This window comes from Telopea speciosissima, chromosome 7 (assembly GCF_018873765.1).
Source record: "Telopea speciosissima isolate NSW1024214 ecotype Mountain lineage chromosome 7, Tspe_v1, whole genome shotgun sequence".
NCBI lineage: Eukaryota > Viridiplantae > Streptophyta > Magnoliopsida > Proteales > Proteaceae > Telopea > Telopea speciosissima.
Genome location: NC_057922.1, coordinates 54,320,103 through 54,341,050, shown reverse-complemented (window position 1 = coordinate 54,341,050; position 20,948 = coordinate 54,320,103). Strand labels below are relative to the sequence as shown.

General features: G+C 39.8%; 2 protein-coding genes across 2 annotated transcripts; one reads left to right on the top strand and one right to left on the bottom strand.

Annotated features, from left to right (window-relative positions):
• Positions 1 to 415: 415 nt before the first annotated feature.
• Positions 416 to 1,039, top strand: LOC122668694. The gene has a single exon (XM_043865228.1). It carries the CDS (start codon positions 416 to 418, stop codon positions 1,037 to 1,039), a length of 624 nt encoding a protein of 207 aa, XP_043721163.1.
• A 2,281-nt stretch (positions 1,040 to 3,320) lies between these two features.
• On the bottom strand, positions 3,321 to 15,398 carry LOC122670012 (ubiquitin-conjugating enzyme E2 32-like). The gene is made up of 5 exons (XM_043866945.1): positions 15,184 to 15,398; positions 9,839 to 9,970; positions 9,637 to 9,721; positions 4,002 to 4,165; positions 3,321 to 3,901 (listed from the first exon to the last, which is right to left on the bottom strand). The coding sequence occupies exons 1-5, from the start codon at positions 15,292 to 15,294 to the stop codon at positions 3,458 to 3,460; spliced, it is 936 nt and encodes a 311-aa protein (XP_043722880.1). The 5' UTR covers positions 15,295 to 15,398; the 3' UTR covers positions 3,321 to 3,457.
• Between the last annotated feature and the right edge of the window lie 5,550 nt (positions 15,399 to 20,948).

Below are 20,948 nucleotides of genomic sequence, written 5' to 3'. Positions count from 1 at the left end.
TTCCCTAATTTTTCAAACAAGGGAACTGATCACTGATCAGATTTTTTAGTTTTTGCAGGTTTGGATCTGGGAGGGAAGGAGGAGAAGGTGTTAAAGTCTTCAAGATTTCAATCATCAACTAATGGGTTGGGAAAGATGGAAGGAAAGAGGTCAGCAGCTGTTACAGAAACCATTCTTGAGTGAACCTTTCTACATCATAACTCTCTCCCTCCTTAGTCTCATCCTTCCCTTATCTTTCCTGCTTCTAGCTAGGCTTGCTAATTCCCATTATATCCTCTCCTTCACCTCTCCACCCTCTTCACTATCTTTCTCCTCCTTATTCCCACTATCCTTGTTCTACACTAACCCAAGTTACCCAACTCTTCTTCATCTCCTTGTATCCATTATCAGCTTCACAGCTCTTCTACAGGCATTGATGGGTTGTTCTGCTTTCCTTCCATATAGCAGCAACAGCAACAGTACTAAGCCCACTGCTACTCCACCATCCCAAGCTTACCTCTATGCTGCTTGGACTTTACTCTGCACGTTTAATGTCTGTGTTGTATTGGGCATTGAAAGGACTATAGCATCTGGGTTTTGGCCCCTTGACTTGAATGGCATCAGCAGAGGCACAGGAAGTGGTAGAATCACAAATTTGATGAGTCGGGTTGTGTTCTTTATAGGGTTGTATGAGATAATGCTTCATTGGTCGAGAGTCACAGTGAGACCAGTGTTGGATGACACGGTGATAAGGGTAGTGAGGAAGGAAAGATGGGTGGAAAGGGTTGCCATGGCTGCAAGCTTTGGTGGGTTGTGGTGGTTTGGTCTGAGGAAAGAGGTGGAAACCATGGTGGTCATCCTTGAGGTGAAGCGATCAGAGCTGTTGATGAATGTAGAATTGGTTGATCTAGTCAATTGCTGGGTCTATTACCTGACTCTAACGATTGCTTTGGTGAGGCTATATTGGGTCTTCATTTCGCTAGCCAAACCCATACTCTGTATCAGTCTTGGAAGAAGCTCTAGTCCATCTGGTGGTGGTGATGATGATAGCAAGGTCTAACTAAATCAGATCTTATATATTTTGTTTTTTTTCACTTTTCCTTTTTCCTTTCTTCTTTTTTTTTTTTTGGGTATTAAGATCAGGGATCCAATTCTCTATGGCGCACTGTCCGTGCTGCGCAGACACAGGGCTGCACACAATGATCGCCTTACCCCCACTCAGGCAGGGGTAAGGCGATCATTGCACGTAACCCTGTATCTGCACGGCACAGGACAGCAGCATGCGGTAGAGGATCCAAATTGCTAAGATCAGACCTTAGTTATTTGTCGAATTTTTTTTTTTTTTTTTTTTTTTCGTATGAGAAAAAGAAGTACACTGCCTCAATGTGCAGGAACCTTCCCAATCCCTCTCACATCCCACTCATGGATCCCACACTTTCATCTCATTAAACAAACGCCTCTTACTAGACAATTCAATCACCCACTTCTTTATCTGTATTGGTGGGAAATTGTATTCTAGCTTCGTAGTGATCTCTATCGCTTTTTCATACTTTCTAACTCAGATCGATCTCTGTCGCTTTTTTATTTTGTTGCCACTAGAAGTAGCAACTTCCAAATGGAGTCATCTAAATCCTCTTCATAAGAAATAATGAAATAAATAGGACTATTAATTTCAAAAAAATGGAAAAGAAGATGTCTAACAGCTAACATTGACAATGATTGTGGGGAAAAAAAACATACCACACAAACCAATCGACTTTGAGAGAAAAGGACATTGTCCTTCTTCACGAAGAAAGAATCTGTTTAGCCATAGCATCTGATTCTCTTATTAGACGATAAATGGTATTTTGAACTTTTTTTCAATAGGATGGAGAGTTGGAGTCAATGGTGAGGCTCACTATTCAGGAGTTCAATGAGTTAAATCACCGTTGATAACTCATTCAGTATGGTATCAAAACAATGATTTATGGGCAAGAGATTGTTGTCTGAACGTGTGGTTTCTACATCAACACGGGGTGCTAATGAGAAAACATGTAAGGACATCAACATAAATGAAATTTTTTATTTTACAGAAACAAGATAGTAATTTCACATAAACCTATGTCTGAGCACAGGAGCAGAAGACCACCCGACCAGGCAGCGTTCCTTTTCCCATGATTTATTTTTATGCAAGCACCTATAAGAGGGACTATTGTTTAATTTTATTTTTTTTTTTCTAGATCTCAAGGATCAGGGTGGAGATGTTGACACATGGCCTCTTGGACATCCATCGGTCCAAGCTCATTGACTTATGTTGAGCTTGAATCGTTGGATGTCTGAGTTGCCAGGTGTCAACATCTCAACCTAGCACTGCACTGCCGCCACAGTACACTTTTAGGAATTTGGAGGTGCATTTCAATTGTTCAAAACATTATGAAAACAAAATTACAAAGAGTAGCTTCCTGTCCCCCACCACCTGAAGACTAGGAGACGACCGTTGAATGTCTGAGCTGCCAAGTGTCAACATCTCGACCTAGCACTACCGCCACTGTACACTTTTAGGAATTTGGAGGCGCATTTCAATTGTTCAAAAAATTCTGAAAACAAAATTACAAAGAGTAGCTTCCTGACCCCCACCACCTGAAGACGAGGAGACTCAAGCCACATCACCCAAACAAAGGCTTTATGCGTACAGTGAATAAAAATGGGAGAAAAGAAGGGAAATGAACAATAGTCCCATAAGCCATTCTTGTATTGTTTGGCATATTTACGATGTGCTTTTATTGCTTATGTTTCTAAAACATGCTGTCTACATCATTCTCCATTTGTGTCAATTATCAGCTAAAAAACACTTCCAACAACTTGTATGACAGAAGAATAAGTTATACACTTTGATTTGTAGTCGCAATTCATACCTGGAGCATCTGAAAGAGAACCAGGTTGGATAGATAATCCAAAGACTTTCACATCCATCCAAACTGGTTCCTTCAAATCTCAAGAACCTTAATAAATCTTGTGCCCAAGGCTCTCGGCCTAAATAAAAATAACTCTAAACCCAGTTTTGATAATTAAATGCACCTTTTAATGGGCAGGTGGGTTTTGCAGTTTAACTTGCCTCCAGCTTTAGTCAGCCACCTCATTAAAAATTAACTTCTCAAATTCCTTTTAACTATGTGTTCAAGACCTGTTTTTTCTATTTTTTAATTACGTTCAGAAGTAATTCAAGATTTATTATTAGCTATCTCCTTTAAATTTTATAAAATATTGACCACTTAGTACAAGTTTTCCTCAAAAAAAAAATTACAGCAATTGAAAACTAATGCTTAAACAGAAGAGTTACAAGAAAATATTGAAAAGAAAAAAATCACAAGTAATGACCATTGTATATAATATAATACATATTTACCTTTGGGAAAGGAAAATGTAACTACATCTGTTTCAATTCCTAGTTGATTGATCAGCTGCATTCCGTCGTTCAGACATCCCCACATTTCTCTATTTACAACCCATCCATGTAACCAGCAGCATATCCATTAGACTTCAAGAATTTCTTGAGTAAAAGAACCACAATGGCAACAGTAAGCCCAACAGCAGCCCATGTAAACAAACGGTCATCAGAAGGCTTCGGCACCCTCATTTCTGGCCCCTGCTCTAGTTGCTCATTGGGATCCACAACTGGCACTTGTCTCGACACTCTCAATCCCGCAGTGAAACTGACTCTCAAGGGCCCAGCATTAGCATTCATGTGGACTTCCCGAATGTCTTCCACCATCCTGTTGTCATCCCCTTCTGGATTTGGATGCTCCTCACCCACTGCAACTACACCAGCATTTTGTGGACTGCTTTCCGCTTCCCCTTCTTCACTGGTAGAGGGTTCATTGGAGATCTGTTGAGGGATGAGTTGGGGAACAGGGGGTGCTTTGCTTAGCATATACTGGTGAATCTGTGTAATCAGGAAACTTTTTAGCGAGAGCTTTTACTTTGAAAAGGTAGTCAAGTCCAACCCAAAAAAAGGGGGTATGGTAAATTAATTGGAAGCATACCTCATCAATCAGCTTTTGGCGTTCTGGAGTTCCAAACCTTGGAGCTGCATCACGAGATTTGATGGCCAATGCACGTCTTTCTTCCTTTTTGTAATCCAGTGAGCCCAATGCACCATCCGGGTTGGTGGGCATGAAAGCAATCACTGCTACCAAAGCAGTCCGGACTGCAAAAACAGTGATAAAAGTGAAGAAAAATTGTCATGACAGGCAAGTTTCCAATACGTAAATAAACAGAAAATCATTCAGCATGCCTACGGGCAACCTATCTCGTTAAAGAATAATACAAAGACCATACAATGAAATCACAGCGTGAAATGGCTAGGGGGAGGGATCTTGGAAGGCTTTCCAGAAAGTCAAAGGCCAAATGATAGAGAGTGAAACTATTGAATCTTTTATCCACGAAAAAAATTAGAATATTAAAAAAAAAAAGGCAAAAGGTTTTATGGACAGTCCCCCATCCATACAGTATCTATGGGTGACCCACCTAGTTGTGTGATATGGATTGGTGATGTGGCAATTCTGACCACTGGATAATTAGAGAACGGTCAGTATTGATCACTCGCCAATTTCCTACTTAAATTCAATCATATACCCCAACCCCCATTTATTGTCATGCATGGTCTTGGTTCTCTACACATCGCCCTGCACCTTCTTGGAAGTCCTGGATTTTTGAAAGCATTATTTCGCCATGACTTACTCCAATTGAGCTGAAACTTGACATGTGAGCAGCATAGTTATCAAGGCGGCAAGGCGACCATGGCGTTTGAGGGCCTTCCTAAGCGCCTTGGCGATAGGGCGGCCGTAAGGCGTCGCCTTGGCGAACAAGGCATTTTAGTGTTTTTTTTTTATATAACCATTTTATTAGGCACAAATAGCATATTAATTTTTATATAATTCTACTTATATACTAAATAAATATGAAAGAATTGAAGTACATAATCAAGGAATTGCACAATAGCATAATCATAGAATTACAAAATCAGTGAATCACATAATTACAAAATCAATGAATCACATAATTACTCATTCACATGATGTTAGAATTATAAACTCACATAATCAAGGAATAAATAGTTACATAACCACAGATTGCATAACTTACAATAACACATGCATTTCATAAATTATACTAAGGAATGCACAATTTACATTGAATTGCAGAAATTACAGCAACAGCCACTCCGGCAGCAGCCAAAGCCACCGGCCATCACTAGTAGAAACCAGCCACAGAAGAATAAGGCATAGGAGAATAAGAAAAATTAAAAAAAATAGAAGATGGTGTGCTGCTGGCCGGAAGAAGAGAAGAACTGAAACCGAAAAAAAGGACACTTGCTGCTGGCCGGAAGATGCTGCCGGAATGCCGGAGTAAAGGAAGACAGCGGTGCCGGAAGATGTAAAAGGTCACCGCTGCAAAAGGAAGAAACATAGAGAGGGTTAGAAGAAGGGTTTAGACTTTAGAAGGAAAAAAAAAAAAGGCACAACACTTCCTGTGGAAGCTGGAGATGTCGCCGGTGGGGGTGGAGACTGTTGACAGGGTAATGGAGATGTCGCTGGTGGGGATGGAGGCTGGAGATGGTTAGAGAAAGGGTTTAGACTTTAGAAGATAGAGGCTTAGAAGGGAAAAGAAAAAAATAAAGCACAATACTTACCTTCAAGGCTGGAGATGTCGCCGGACGCCGGTGGAGGTTGAGGCTGGAGATGGAGATGTCGGTGGAGAGTGGAGAGTGAAGATGTTAGAAGGGGTTCAGATTTTTGAAGGAAAAAAGAAAAAAAAAAAAAAAAAAAAAAGGCAAAATACTTACAAGGTTGGAGATGTCGTCGCCTCACCGGACGCTGGTCGAAAATGGGGACTGAGAGGGAGGAGTGAGGTCTGAGGGAGTCGCGACAGTCGCCCTTGCCACTGCTCCTTTTTCTCCTTTTCTCTTTCGCAGGTTTTCTTTCTTCTCTTTTGGTTATGGGTGAGACGGTGAGGAGTGAGGAGGACTTTCGTTTTTTTTTTTTCGTTTTTGTTTGGCTTAGGTGATTCCATGTAACACAATATACAGAAATAATGTATACAAGCCTATGAAAATATAAGAAATAGAATAAAACTTTACATATTTTAATTTTGTTTTGTTTTTAAATGATTCGGTGTATCGTAATGTAAGAAAATCATATACACATAACCAATAAGAACATAGAAAATAGAATAAAATGTAAAAAATATAATAAAATAATGAAGTATCGCCTTTCCACCAAGGCGCCCAAACGCTTTGATTCTTCAAAACCGCCAGGACGCCTTAATAACTATGGTGAGCAGGGGACCTTTCGGTCTACCCTCTAAAAAATTTCAGACCACTATTTAGTACAAATATGTGGGTCGTCCATAGATACCCTATGGACAGACCCGTTGATCCAGTAGCACTTTCGTGGTTGAACCGGCACGACCCAATCTGGAAGCCCAGACAGAGAAGAACCAGATCCAAATCCAGTTTTCAGTCCCATAGGAGTACTTAGGAATTTATTTAATTGTTGGGTTATTCTTGTGATTTTATTTTATGGAAGTTAGATAACATAGAATAGTTTGTTTCAGTTTCCTTCTTTGAGTCAACTTCAGTTTTTAAGAGTCTATATATATGCTGTAACTATTGATTAGATACGTAGAGAATTTAATGAATGAATAGTTGCTAAGTTTGTTGCGGTGCAAATTTGTTGGCTCACTGCTTCTCTATCCTCTCTATTTCTTCCCTTGACCGATTCAGTTGAGTCCCATCCCGGGTAAGTTTTTCCTGTTTCTCCCTTCTTTCCTCTTCCTTCCTCGTCATTTCTTCTCCATCATTTCCTGTTTACTTTCTTCTTAGTGGCCTACCCTGCTCTATGCGGTAGTTACAGCTCACATAAGGTTGAATTGATCTACATCGATTCAACTCCTTTCTCCCTGAGATTTTTGGGTGTTGGTTCATCACCTCAGGGCGATCCAGGCTCTAGGTTCTTGTTCCCAAAATCCTCCTATTTTGTGAGACCAAAATCAACAACCAGGTCTGGTTGCTACAGTATCACCTGATTCAATTTTAGATATTTTACTTGTTTCTATATTTGATTGTTTGGGTCTGTTAATGCTTGATTCTCATGAGAGTTGTAAGTAGAGATCTCTTAAATTCTCATATTGAACTTCTATCAAGTGAGTTCTCTCAAAAGTAAGCCAGGGAACTTACCGCTGGTTGTCTCTATTGAAAGGTTGAAAACAACCTTTAGTCTTATTCACAATGGAGGTTAGATTCTCTGGCTAATTGTTAAGAAGCCTGTTAAGGATAAGGAGTATGACTCATGTACAACGTAGCCTTGTACGCCATACCATATATGGAGTTGTACTACATTCCATACTCATACCGTTGTAATCCCAAATTCCCAATCCTCTCTATTACTAAGAAAGGCCTCTGTCATACATAGACAAGACAAATCATTCTCTAATCTTCTCTTCTCAACTTGGAATCAGAGCCTAATACTTTGGGGTTTTTTTTTTTTTAATTCACGGGTAGAAGGTTAGACCCCTCACGCAACCAAGGCTTCAGCCTCCCTCACTCGGCCAAGCACGGTCAACTGAACATGCCCTGAGGCATGTCATGCCACACTGACCACCACTGACCATGCTGACCCTGCTGACCTCTATCTGGCCCCGCCACCCTCCGCCTGGTCCTAGAGCCCTCCGCCTAGGCCTTTGCCAGCCCCGCATGGCTCCTTCCACCCTTCACTTGACCCCTGCCAGCCACCGCCGACCCCTGCTGCCTCCACCTGGTCCCTACCAGCCTCCACCGGCCCCTGCCACCTCCACCTGGCCCCTGCAGCTTCAGCCTGGTCCCTACCAACCTCTGTCGGCCCCTGCCAGCCTTTGCCTGGCCTCCACCAGTCTCCTGTGCGCTTTGATGATGTCTTTTTTAAAGCATTTCATTTCTCCATTCGCTTGTGTTGACATGACGGCTCTACGACGGAGAGTGGCATTAGAGGAACCTCCATAAGGGGAGTTGCGGATAGCAAGGTGAGTCGTGTTGGGACTAATGGTCATAACTAATGTAAGACTAGAACCAGAATAGGTCTAATCCCAGGTAGGATCAAATAGAGAACCCTCCAATAAACAAGAAATCATATGAGGGAACGAAGAGAACAATGGGAACTCAAATGAGGGAACAATTTCCTTGCTTGAAGTAACAAATAAAAACCCACAAATTTGTTACCGGTTGAAGCAGAGCAATGATCTTGATGTGGTAATCTTCAAGAAATCGATGTGACAATCAGTTCAAAGAAATCCCAGCAGCTTGCAGCACTCTTGAGAACGATTTGAACAACATTAGAGGTTGGATTCAAGAACCGATGGAAGGGGATGGGGGAATGGAATGAGAATTCTCACCCTAGGCCTCTCTCACCTATCCTACCCCAGGATTTCAACATTGCATAAGCAACTTTTCTATTCATTTAAATCCGTGTACAATGCTAGCCTCCCTTACAAACTTATATAGAAGACTCCAAAATAGACTTAGACACTAAAAAGGAAAGGCCTAACCCAATCCTTAACTAATAAGGTATCCTAAATTGACTAGGACAGTGAAATAATAAAGAAAACATACTCAACATAGGACTCTAACTAAACTAATAAAGTAAATACTGTTTTCCTACTTTCTACCCATATTTTTGGCTCATTAAATTAGCCAATTACAAAGTAAGCCCATGGGATCAAAAGCCCAACACATATATAACTCAACCTAAGGCTTATTTCCACTAAAATAAGCCCTCTAAGTGACTTATCTACATCAATAATCCATCCTCCAGACGAGTCCGACAAATTAAATGGGACCAATTACCTCACATGGTCATTTACAGTTCAGTCCCAGATTCTGTTTTCCTTTATTTCAATGGTCCGGACTTCAAAATATTTAAAGAATTGCAACTGCTCCATTAGTTGAGATAAGGCTGAGTTGTTGTTTTTGTTGCGACTGTTCCATTAGATAATTGGATTTTTATCACTTGGGTGGGCCCATAGCAACCCAAGAATAGGGTTTTGGAACCCAGGGTTGCATTACACCATCCATAAACCTGCTCCCTAAAAAAATCTTTACTCTTGCATACCAAACATATCCCCAATATAAAGCCTGTCTCATTAGAAACTGGTCACCCTAGAACAACTTTTTTTCTCTTCAGAATGCACACAACAGGGAAACCTAGCCTGGACAGATGTACCAAGGAGCTTTGAGCACTGCTGTGTACAAGCTTGACAACGAGGCAACACAGATGCATATAAAACTTAGATTTCCAGTATCATTTGACAAAGATCAATTAGCAGCACGCTCTTCATAGTTCAGTTCTATGATAAATACATTAAACAGCATCACAAAACTATAAAGCATTTCAAGCACCATTCTTACGTGGCAAAGTTGAATAATATCAACTTTGGTTCTCCAGACCAGCTCAAAACTAGTTTTAGAACAAATTACATTTCAAACGGAATCATCCATAGGTAAGAGCAATGGTATCAAGAGTCCATATGGAAATTTCAAATGCACCATAAATGCCTAGTTTTAGGGTTTGGGGGCGGGGGATTGTGGATGCAATTTATATCATATTCTTTACAACAAAGCAACCAAAAAAAAAAACAAAAACTTACCACTCCATGAGGGCTGCCAATGCTCAGGATGATGATTTGATATGCTTAGGCAAATCTTTGTTTGAGTTTCAAAACGGCCATTTGGCTGGAAAAAAGAAAAACAATGATAACCAAGTGAAGACCTCATCCAAAATTCAAAATTCCAGATGAAAATTTTAGCAAGTTAAATCTAGACAAATTCCTCAGAGAACTAGGTAATTACCGTTAGCATCATAAATGAAGGAGGCTGGAATGGATATTCTGCTGGCAACTGGATACGTCCATGATAAATTCCTCCCTGAAACTCAGTGTCACAAGGGCCCCTAATGGCAAATTGCCATTCAAATATATTTTCCTAAACACATCAAAACAAAATCAGCTGATTTCCAATAAAAAAAGAAGAAAGTTCATTCATGAAATTGTCTACAATTGTGGAAATTGCAACTAAAACAAAGATACAAATGAAAAGTACTTCGCCCCCCCCCCCCCCCCTTCTCTTCTTACAGGGAAAAAAATAATTTCCTAACTTGTCTAAGAAAAATAGTGCAATTATCAGTATATCTCAGGGAAACATACACAATTCATGATGGAAGCTACAGCACTTGATATTGAAAACTGACAATAAAATTTATATATATAAGAATCTCCTGCTTTTTCTCCTGCTTTTCAAAAAAGCAAAATTAAAGTATAATAATTAGATTTTTGTTTGAGCACTTAATCTCTATCTTCCTTTCTTCCACTCTACGGGGTTCAGGCTTCTTTTCTTCAATCCAGAGTAGAGGCCTATAAGCTGGAGAAGTTTTGAGCATGTTCTTCAAATAGTTGTACTTTTCTTCAGCTATCTTGGTATAGACAGGTGCCACATCAACGGACCTGATATAACCGTTGGACAGCTCTAGTGTAACTCAGTATCCAGCCTAGTAATATACCTCAGAACTTTTGTTGTTCCATCTCCTGAAGCCGACACCTCGAAGACAATTTGTGGAAGTCTGACATATAAGTATCCACATACCTTATCGTAATTGGGAGGAACAAACTTCTCGTTCAAAATCTGCTTTACTGCCTCCCAATTAGTAACGGATCCAAGTCGTCGGACAAGCCTCGAATATAGTACGTCATCCCACCATGAACATGCATAGCCAGTAAATTTGGTGAGAATGAACTCACTTTTTTTTTTTTTCCTTCGGAAAGGATTTATAAGCGAAATCCCTTCAACTTTAGTAAGCCAATCAAAGAATCCTCTGACCCGTTTCCAACACTGAACTCTGGAGCCTCAATCTTGATGCCATAGCCCCCGCATAAAAATTGCAATGTGACATCCTTCGGAGGCATATCTTCAATCTGTAAATTACCAAACTGAACTTGTGTAAATGGTTCAGCTTCTTTTGTTTGTCAGTCCTTATGAAGGCATGAAACTCCATAAAGAGGCTTTGTGTTTCTTCCATGAACTTATCAAGTTTAGCCTCAGTATTCTCCCGACTCTAAGACAATTCTTGATATAACTTGTACAACTCGGGATTGAAGATGTGAAATAGTCCTATCATGATTAGAAATTGCAAGAAAGCGATCCCCAGTTCGAAAACCCTTATTTGGGTCGCTATGGGCCCACCCAAGTGTACACTAACTAAAGGTTGAAAGATAATGACAAAATTGTAAATAAATTGAAGTTTGTAAAGGGAGAGTGGCAATCTGGTAATTAACCAGATTCATCAAGGGGTCAATTGGTAAACACAGAGCTAAGGATACAAAGGAATTAGTAATTATAGAATGGAGACAAACTTGGAATGGAAACAAAATAAAGGATAAAGAGGTATAAATGAAAAGGCGGAGGGGCAGCCTTGGAAAACAAAATAAATAAATGATTATAGACCACCACGAAAAGTTGTCTTCAGCGTCTTGAGCTTATCAGCAGACAGCAGAGGAAGAAAAGGCTGATTTCCCATGAGAGATCGCCCTCAATATGGATTTGTTTGATCTGGAATTTCATATGAAGGTCCCTAATCCATGGGACTGTTGAATAGAATCCACCAGCAACTAAATCTACAGTCTAAGACTTTAGAAAATTCTTTGAAATCATCCAAGCAGTAGCATAGAGGTCAGACCTGGTTACTGCACATAAACTCACCATCCACTCAATTGTTGGACATCAAACTCCACAAACTTGGCCACCCCTGAGGTTTGTATAACCACGGAAGGAGATTGATCAAGTCCCTCTGATGCAGATCCAAGCACTAGGAAGAAGAAGCCGAAACCATGAGAGGCTGTTTCTATTTTCGTTGGAGCCTTTTTATTTCTTTGTAATTTGTTTTTTCTTAAGTAGGGGTAAAACAGTCTTTTAGTTGGCTTAGTATCCCTCCACGATTTTAGAGGGATAGGTGGTTCTTTTTATTATTTACTTCTTTTGTTGCAATTTGTATTCCTAGTTAGAATACAAGTGAGTGAGTTATAATTAGATTTTCAGTTTAGTTGTCACTAATCCTAGTTGGATTAGGACTGGTTTTAGGACTTGGAATTAGGATTCCAAGTCATACTTGTGTAAGGCCTTTGGCCACCTTTCATTATTATAAATAGCAGAATTGTGGGAGGCTCCCCCACAACTTCAAAGTTCAAAAAAAACTCTCTGATTTCAGATCTGAACTGCTGCATCTGCGAGCCTATATCCTTGTGGACTCAAGGTGGTTAAGGGTGGGTTCTCCTGCGACTCCTTGCACTGTGAAGGTCAGGAGGCTTCTTCAAGTATTCAAGCTGCTGCTGCTTCTGCACATTCAGACCTGCAACCAGTAAGTGACATCTGATTTATTATTTCCATTGCTGAACCCTCCTAACCTGCTACTATTCTCCCTTTAGAAACCCTAGATCCCTTTATTCCCTTCATTCTCAAAACCCTAAACCCTAACCCTAATATTTCTGAAACCCTATTTCCTATTCAAATTTAATTAAAACCTATCCTAATAAACTCTTAAAAATCTGCAGACCATTACCCAATAAAGCCCTAGTTCAATCTCCCATTCCTAACCCTAAATTTGCCCTAATCACCCTATTCTGCCCCCATTCGGCCAACCTTATTACAGCCTGGTCCTAGATGTAGCCTAGGTGAAATAAATCTCACTTAGGACCAGGCTGTAATAAGGTTGGCCGAATGGGGACAGAATAGGGTGATTAGGGCAAATTTAGGGTTAGGAATGGGAGATTGAACTAGGGCTTTATTGGGTAATGGTCTGCAGATTTTTAAGAGTCTATTAGGATAGGTTTTAATTAGGTTTGAATAGGAAATAGGGTTTCAGAAATATTAGGGTTAGGGTTTAGGGTTTTGAGAATGAAGGGAATAAAGGGATCTAGGGTTTCTAAAGGGAGAATAGTAGCAGGTTAGGGTTCAGCAATGGAAATAATAAATCAGATGTCACTTACTGGTTGCAGGTCTGAATGTGCAGAAGCTGCAGCAGCTTGAATACTTGAAGAAGCCTCCTGACCTTCACAGTGCAAGGAGTCGTAGGAGAACCCACCCTTACCCTCCTTGAGTCCACAAGGATATAGGCTCGTAGAAGGAGCAGATGCAGCAGTTCGAGTGCAGCAGTTCAGATCTGAAATCAGAGAGTTTTTTTTGAAGTTTAAAGTTGTGGGGGAGCCTCCCACGATTCTGCTATTTATAATAATGAAAGGTGGCCAAAGGCCTTACACAAGTATGACTTGGAATCCTAATTCCAAGTCCTAAAACCAGTCCTAATCCAACTAGGATTAGTGACAACTAAACTGAAAATCTAATTATAACTCACTCACTTGTATTCTAACTAGGAATACAAATTGCAACAAATAAAGTAAATAATAAAAAGAACCACCTATCCCTCTAAAATCATGGAGGGATACTAAGCCAACTAAAAGACTGTTTTACCCCTACTTAAGAAAAAACAAATTACAAAGAAATAAAAAGGCTCCAACGAAAATAGAAACAGCCACTCATGGTTTCGGCTTCTTCTTCCTAGTGCTTGGATCTGCATCACCCTCTCAACCCACTGGTTCAGTAATGACAGAATAAGGAGTGAGGAAGTCAATGGATACACAATAAATAAATAAATAAAAGAAGAAAGGCTAATAGAGGAGTAGAAGAAAGAGACTCGTGCTGCTTAGGGAATAAGTTAAACAAAGGAGGGAAAGAGAAGAAGAAAAGGAAGAAGGTCACATGAGCTGTTGTCCTACCACAATAATACAGTTAACAACCCAATTTCTATTCATTAAATTTGCCTTGTGTTGGTTACATGCTTGTATTTAAAGAAGAAAAATAAGACTCCTAACAGGACTCTAAAACTGAAACAAACTCTAAAAACTACTTTGAAATCAACTACTGCCAATGTTATCTAAAAAAACTTACAAAAAATTAAACCCAACAATTATTTAAAAAACAAAAAAAAGCCCTCCTATTTGCTGCTATTAACGTAACTGCATCAATATATCTTTCGGCAGTCTTGGGGGTAAAATAATTTAGTTTATCAATTATGGTGTTTGCTTCTATTTTGGTTTAGGTCCTTTAGGAAACAAGAGAGTCCTAGATTGGAGGGAAGTCTTTCTCTCTTTCTCTCTCTCTCTCTCTCTCTGTTTTGTACAGCTTAGTTTTTATCTTCTCTTCCTCTCCCTCACACATCAATCTCCCTTACAATATGGAGTATGGTAAGAACAATTAAGCCCCCCCTCCCTTCCTCAACCACCAAAAAAAAATGCTCCAAAAGATTTATATATAAAAGACATGAGAGGGTTCTGAGTAAGCGGCATAGGGCAGTGCACCAATGGGTTGCGAAAAAAATTTATCGACCATAGGAAGGCAGCAAGGTAATTTCATGTGAGGAGGAAAGCGACATACACAGCGGTGCTAGTGTACCCTACCCCAGTGGTTCAGAGAACCTTTCCCATAAAAGGCATACTAGTATGCTACTACTGTATGAGCGCAAAATGCAGGTACTGCATGTAAACACTATGTGCACAGCAAACAGGTGGTATTCAACTAAAAGAACCCTTACCAATCAATCGTTGGCTAATACACACACAAACACGCATACCAAATGAGGATTTAATGCTTCAATGTATGACACTTGTCCCTAAGAAAATATTAGAATTCAAAACCGTAGGGATCTCTTTAAGTGTAATCTGATGCATGCAATAGCAAATTGTAGAACATAACTAATAAGAATACACATTAGATCATCTGACATTCCTAACTGCAATATAGATCCCACACTAATATTAGGAAACTAAAATTCACTAAAAACATTTACAGACTCCTTGATTTCAGATAAATACCCAAAATCATACTTTCATTTTAAAATTCAGCGAAAGCATTGAAAAAAATTGTAAGTCAAACATACGAAATACGTCCTTATTAAACGAATGACGCTAATATTGTACCAGAATAAATTCTTGACTCCATCACTCATAAAATCAACTCATAATATTTCTAATATACACCATCAATTAGCTGAATGAAATTGAGTCAAAAGGACAGATCCTTACAATAAACCCTAGAAACTCAGTTATGATTAGAAAAAAAACACAATTAAAATTGAAAACTTTGTGATTTACCTCGAGTGGAAGGCTCATGAAATCATCGGAAGGGCTTGACTGCATCTCCTTGACTTCCTGAAGAATCCTCTTGACCGCTGGATTCTTCATGTTGTACCTCTCCTCTGCCATGGTATGAAGTATAGATGCAGAAACTAAGACGAGAAACACGAACAAATCCGAGAAACTAAAACTAAAGATGAGTAATAGAGATTTTGAAATCGAGGAAGCCGGAGAGGAAAGCCGAAAGCTTTCTGCGAATCACCCTTGCTGTTATGGGGAGAGTCAAGTCCGTCTCTGTTCAAGAATCGAGAAATACAACAAAGGAAAACAAAATCTATATCGGTTGACGTAGTTCTTCTTGATTTACTGCCACGTGGCAATCTGTTAATATCTACGATCCTGATTTAATCACTTTCCCGTCGACGCCAACTGTACGGAAACTGTCATTCCATTATTGTACAGGACACTCACCTACTCTATGCTTTCAACCCAAACCAAAAAAAAACAAACTTCTCTAGTCTATTCCATGAGGGGAGGGAAGCTGTCAACCAGAGGATTGAACTCAAGACCTCAAGCTATCAATTGCGCCAGGTACTTGTTCACCGACACAATTAAATTTGTTCCAATGGGTTCATGGGTTTAGTGCATGATATCGGAATGGGTATCGGCAACTCACAAAATTGATACGATATCGGTCTGGATTGGCTGTATCGAACAAAAATACCCCTGAATTTCCTTAAAAAATGAGTTTTCTAACCATTTTACCCCTTATCCGTACCATGCTATTGATATAGTATCGGCATGATATCGGTATTGATGGCGACTAGCAAAACCGATACGTATCATCCGATATGGACAATACGGAATCGATACTTAGAACCATGAATGGGTTACACACTATTTAAAATATCCGAAATCGAATCGATCAAATCATCAATGACCAAAACCAAATTTGGCGATTCTAGGGTTGTTTAGACTTGGGGCCGAGTTTTTGGTACCAATTTGACTCGGATTTTGAGTTTACAATCCTTTTCTTTTTTTTTAATCAAAGAAGGGGGGAAACGCCCCCACCAAGCGATTTTTTAAGGGAACCTTCAGAAATCTTTTATGCACTTAAGAATAACAAGTTGTACAATGAAAGGATGTGACTGAACCCACCAGACGTTAGACACATGGACCAAAGAAGCCCCCTTAGCTAATACATGGGTTTCTCTATTCAAATTACGAGGAATATAACAAAAACAGACACTAGAAAATTCATTACACAAATGTAAAATGTCATCAACTAGAACATTACTCACCCAATCCGGGGCTGACGCTGACCTATTCAAACAAGCAAGAAGACCTAAAGAATCAAACACACTTGTAAATGTTGAAGAGATAAGCTTCTAGCCAAGAGAATGTCGTCTCTTAGTGGACACCCAAATCTACATTTAGCTACAACAAAAGTTCCATTAGAATTCCGAATGATAACCCCCTTGCCACCACAAGCATTATTAGATTTCCAAGAACCATCAGAATGATACTCATAATGATTCCTATTTATACTATGTCTTTTTTTTTTTTTTTGGTAAGAAATAAATTTACTGATCAAAGGCATGTGTACAGCCAATGGCTTCATTTAGGCAAAGGGTATGAAGCCACGGAATGGTAAGCGGCCAATCTGTATTACACATGATGGACAGGGCCTTCCTAGCCAAGGTATCTGCAACAGAGTTTAGATCCCTTGGAATACAAAGAAAGGAAATAGACGTAAAAGAGGCAGCTAATCGCCTTACGTCCGCAATCATGATAGCCGCTTCAGAGGGTGGAACACGGTTGGGGTCGAGGAGAAAGGAGAGAAGTTCCTTGCTATCAAATTCCACTTGCAATCATTGGTGTCCATCTTCAAGGGCTTGGATGAGAGCACTTCGAACTGCCGCTGCTTCCCCTTGAAGAACCAAACTGAGATGGAAGGGGATTGAGAGGGCCTTCATTTGTACACCTCTATGATCTCTGAAAATAACCCCCAAGCCCCCTCTAGATATATCCTTTGTAAGTGCTGCATCACAGTTTGCCTTCATCATACCAACAAGAGGGAGAGCCCAACGCGCCTTATCATTTGATGTCGGAAAAGTAGCAGGAGCATGAGCCTTTGTTGGGGTTGCCATTGCAGAAGCGTATTCATTATACGCCCTCTCTGCAGCTGAAATAACCTCTACAGGTGTCCAGGATTTACTTTTAAACACCATGTCATTCCTTGCACGCCAAATGTACCAGCATATGAAAGAAGCTTTCACAAGTGATTCTCGGGCCAGCCCTTTATCCTTGCGAAATAGCACATCCCAACCACTTAGTCATTCATGCAGAGATGGAGCCGAGGTAAAGGAGGGAGAGTGCGTTAGAGAGCTTCCAAACCATATTGCTCTGGAAAACGAACATTCAAAGAGCAGGTGTCCCACTGTTTCCCTTTGTGCTCCACATCTAGCGCAAACCGGGTCAATAGGAACCTTTCAGTTAGCTAATCCATCTCCAGTAGCTAAACCTTCATTGAATGCACGCCAATTGAAGGTTTTTATCTTGGGTAAGGTTCTTATAGCCCAGATACGCTTCCAAATAGAATCTGGAACAAAATCCCAATTACGCACCCTTGATGATGATGCATTTGCAGCCTCTTTCTCATCCTGCATTTTCACCAACATTTGGTTGGCTAATTTGACACTGAAGATCCCATTCGGCTATGGTCCCAAATACGCTTATCCGCAGCCACAAATAAACTAAGAGGGATTTTGAGGATGGCTTCTCTGTCAGAAGGTTGAAAGTAAAGTTGTAGTAAATCCATATGCCAAGTCTGGTTTCCAGGGTCAATAAGGTCCACAACGGATGAGAGATGGCAATTCGATGGGCGAGTGTACTGGAGTTTATAACCTAACAAGGAGAGTACCCATCGATCTTCCCAAATATTAATTTGATTACCATTTCCCACTTGCCACAATAATCCATCCTGCAAGACTTTTCTCCCTTCCATTAGACTTCGCTAGCCCCACGAGGGCTTGTTTCCCAATCTTGCATGAAGAAAATCTGAAGTTGGGAAATAAATAGCTTCGATAAAAGTTCGCCCAAAAGGAGTCAGGGGATTCCCACAACCTCCAGGCTGCCTTGGCTAGTAAAGCCTGATTCTGGAGTCTAGAATCCTTGAACCCCAAACCACCATTGCTTTTTGACCTGCATAGCCTAGCCCATGACATCCAATGAATTGTTGCCCCTTTCTCAGATTCCCCCCAGTAGAAGGTGGATGAGGCCTTCCTAACAGACTCATGGAAAGATGCAGGAATTTTGAAGTGGGAGCCAGCAAAATTCGCCATAGTGTTTATACCATGTCTTCCTTTCTCAACAGAGTGATAAAACCCCTGAATTACATAAAAAAGAGAAGGGTTAATATGGTTAAAAATAAAATTGTTCCATTAAAGCACTGCATCTTCAGGAATCAGAAAATGAGCTGAAATATTTAAGAACTGCTGCACTACATCCACCATAAAAAATTCCTTGTAAATTATTGGTATTAAATTTGAAGGGAGGAGCCCTCCAACAATCAGAGGCAAATTTACACAAGAACAAAGCATGTAAAACATTCTCTTCAGTCGGGAGACATAGTGGGCAAATGGGATTTGGTGAAATGTGCCTTAGAAATAAGCAATGTTTGACAACAATTATATTACAACATTTCCATAAAAAGACCTTGAGTTTAGGGAGCAGTTTTGGTTTCCATAGATGCTTCCAAAATAAAGGTTGAGCTAACTTAGAGCTAGGAGAATCAACAAAATTAAGATGATGCAAAACTAGATAATATGCTTATTTTACTGAATAAAAACCATTTAAAGAAATAGTCTAGAACCAAGAGTTAGCTTTAGAGGCAACACCCAAAGGAATTCTTAAGATAGTTGATACCTCAATAGTATAAAAGGCATTTTTAACCCAATCAAATTCCATCAAGCTAGTCTAGAGTCAATAAGGTCGGACATAAGATGCAAGTTATTGGTAGGAGAACTAGAGATTGTACTAGATGCGATAGATGAGACCCAAGCGTTAAGATAAATCCTAGTAGAAGTACCATCTCCTATTCTCCTACAGAGATCTTTAATCAAGAGATCATGACCATAAACTAAACTATGTCATGCCTAAGAACAAGACTTTTTTTATGGGCGCTTCTAGAAAAGAGGTTTGAGAAAAATATTTTCCCTTGAGAACTTTCATCCAAATAGCCTCCGGATTATTGAGGATCCTCCAACACTGCCTAGCAAGTAAGGTACAATTAAAACTCCTAAAATCACGAAATCCAAGACCACCATTATGCTTGCTTTGACAAAGGTGTGACCAGTTAATCCAAAAAACTCCCGTTCCATTAGAATCTTTCCACAAAAAATGCTTTATAGCTTTACTCAAATCATGACAAATGGACATAGGTAGGAAAAAATGGACATAGCATAAGATGGAAGACTAAAGACCACTGCTTTAATTAGAACCTCCTTAGCAGCAATGGATAAGAAATTATTCTTCCAATCAACTAACTTCCTATGCACACGCTCCACAATGGAAGGAGAAAATAATTTTCTTAGATCCACAAAATTCAATGGGCAATCCTAGGTATTTGCCATGAACAGTGACTTCTTGAACACCGCAACATTAGAGATAGATACTCTGAAGTCCATAGAGGTGAAAGGACTAAAACTAACATTTGAGTTTCCTAAATTCAGCTCTTATCTTGAAGCTAAACAGAAATCATGGATGAAATCAGCAATTACATTATATTCACTCAACTTAGCTATGGAAAAAAAAAAAAAAAAAACAGTCATCCACAAAGAAAATGTGAGAAATACTAGGCCCAAATCTGCTAGTCTTGATCCCTGAAATAAGATGGGGCTGTTCAGCCTGAAGGAGTTTACTCGAGAAGGCTTCTTGATAGAGAATGAACAAATAAGGGTTAAGGAGACAACCTTGTCGAAGTCCCCCAGTAGGGGTTACTGTACCAATGACTTCACCATTAAATTTAACATGATATTCTACAGTAGAGACACATTGCATGATCTAATTTACCCAAATATTATCAAGGGGTGCTATTCTTTGTGCCGTAGTGCAGGCTGCGACCAGGCACATGGGGGTGGGCATAATGACCACCCTGTCCCCTTGAGTGGTAGGCCCATGTGCCTGGGCGCAGCCTACGCTGCGGCACAGAGAACATTCTCCCTATTATCAAAACTCATTCTCAATAGCACCCTTTCTAAAAAACTCCATTCTATTCTATTATAGGCCTTGCTAAGATCTAGCTTGAGTGTCATACAACCCTTTTTACTTTTGCTATTAAGCATTTGATGTAACACTTCATGTGCCACATAAATGTTGTCTGAGATGGATTGAGAGGGGACAAACACACTTTGATAAGGGCTAACTAGGCTATTCAAAAGAGGCTTTAACCTATTAGCTATAGACTTAGCAATGACCATATAAACGACAGAACAAAGACTATTGGGTCTAAAATGAGTAATCTCCTCAGGGTTTTGTTGCTTAGAGATAAGAATCACAACAGCTTTGTTAAATTTCTTGCGCATAAAACCATTGGAGAAAAATCTTTGCACAACTTGAGTAACAACGTGACCAACTATAGACCAATGAAACTGAAAAAACTTGCTAGGGAGACCATCAAGTCCTAGGGCTTTGTATGTCCCAATCTGAAAAATAGCTGATTTAATCTCTAAATCAGACATAGGCCTACACAAGTGCATGTTTTGCTCCACATAAACTCTAGG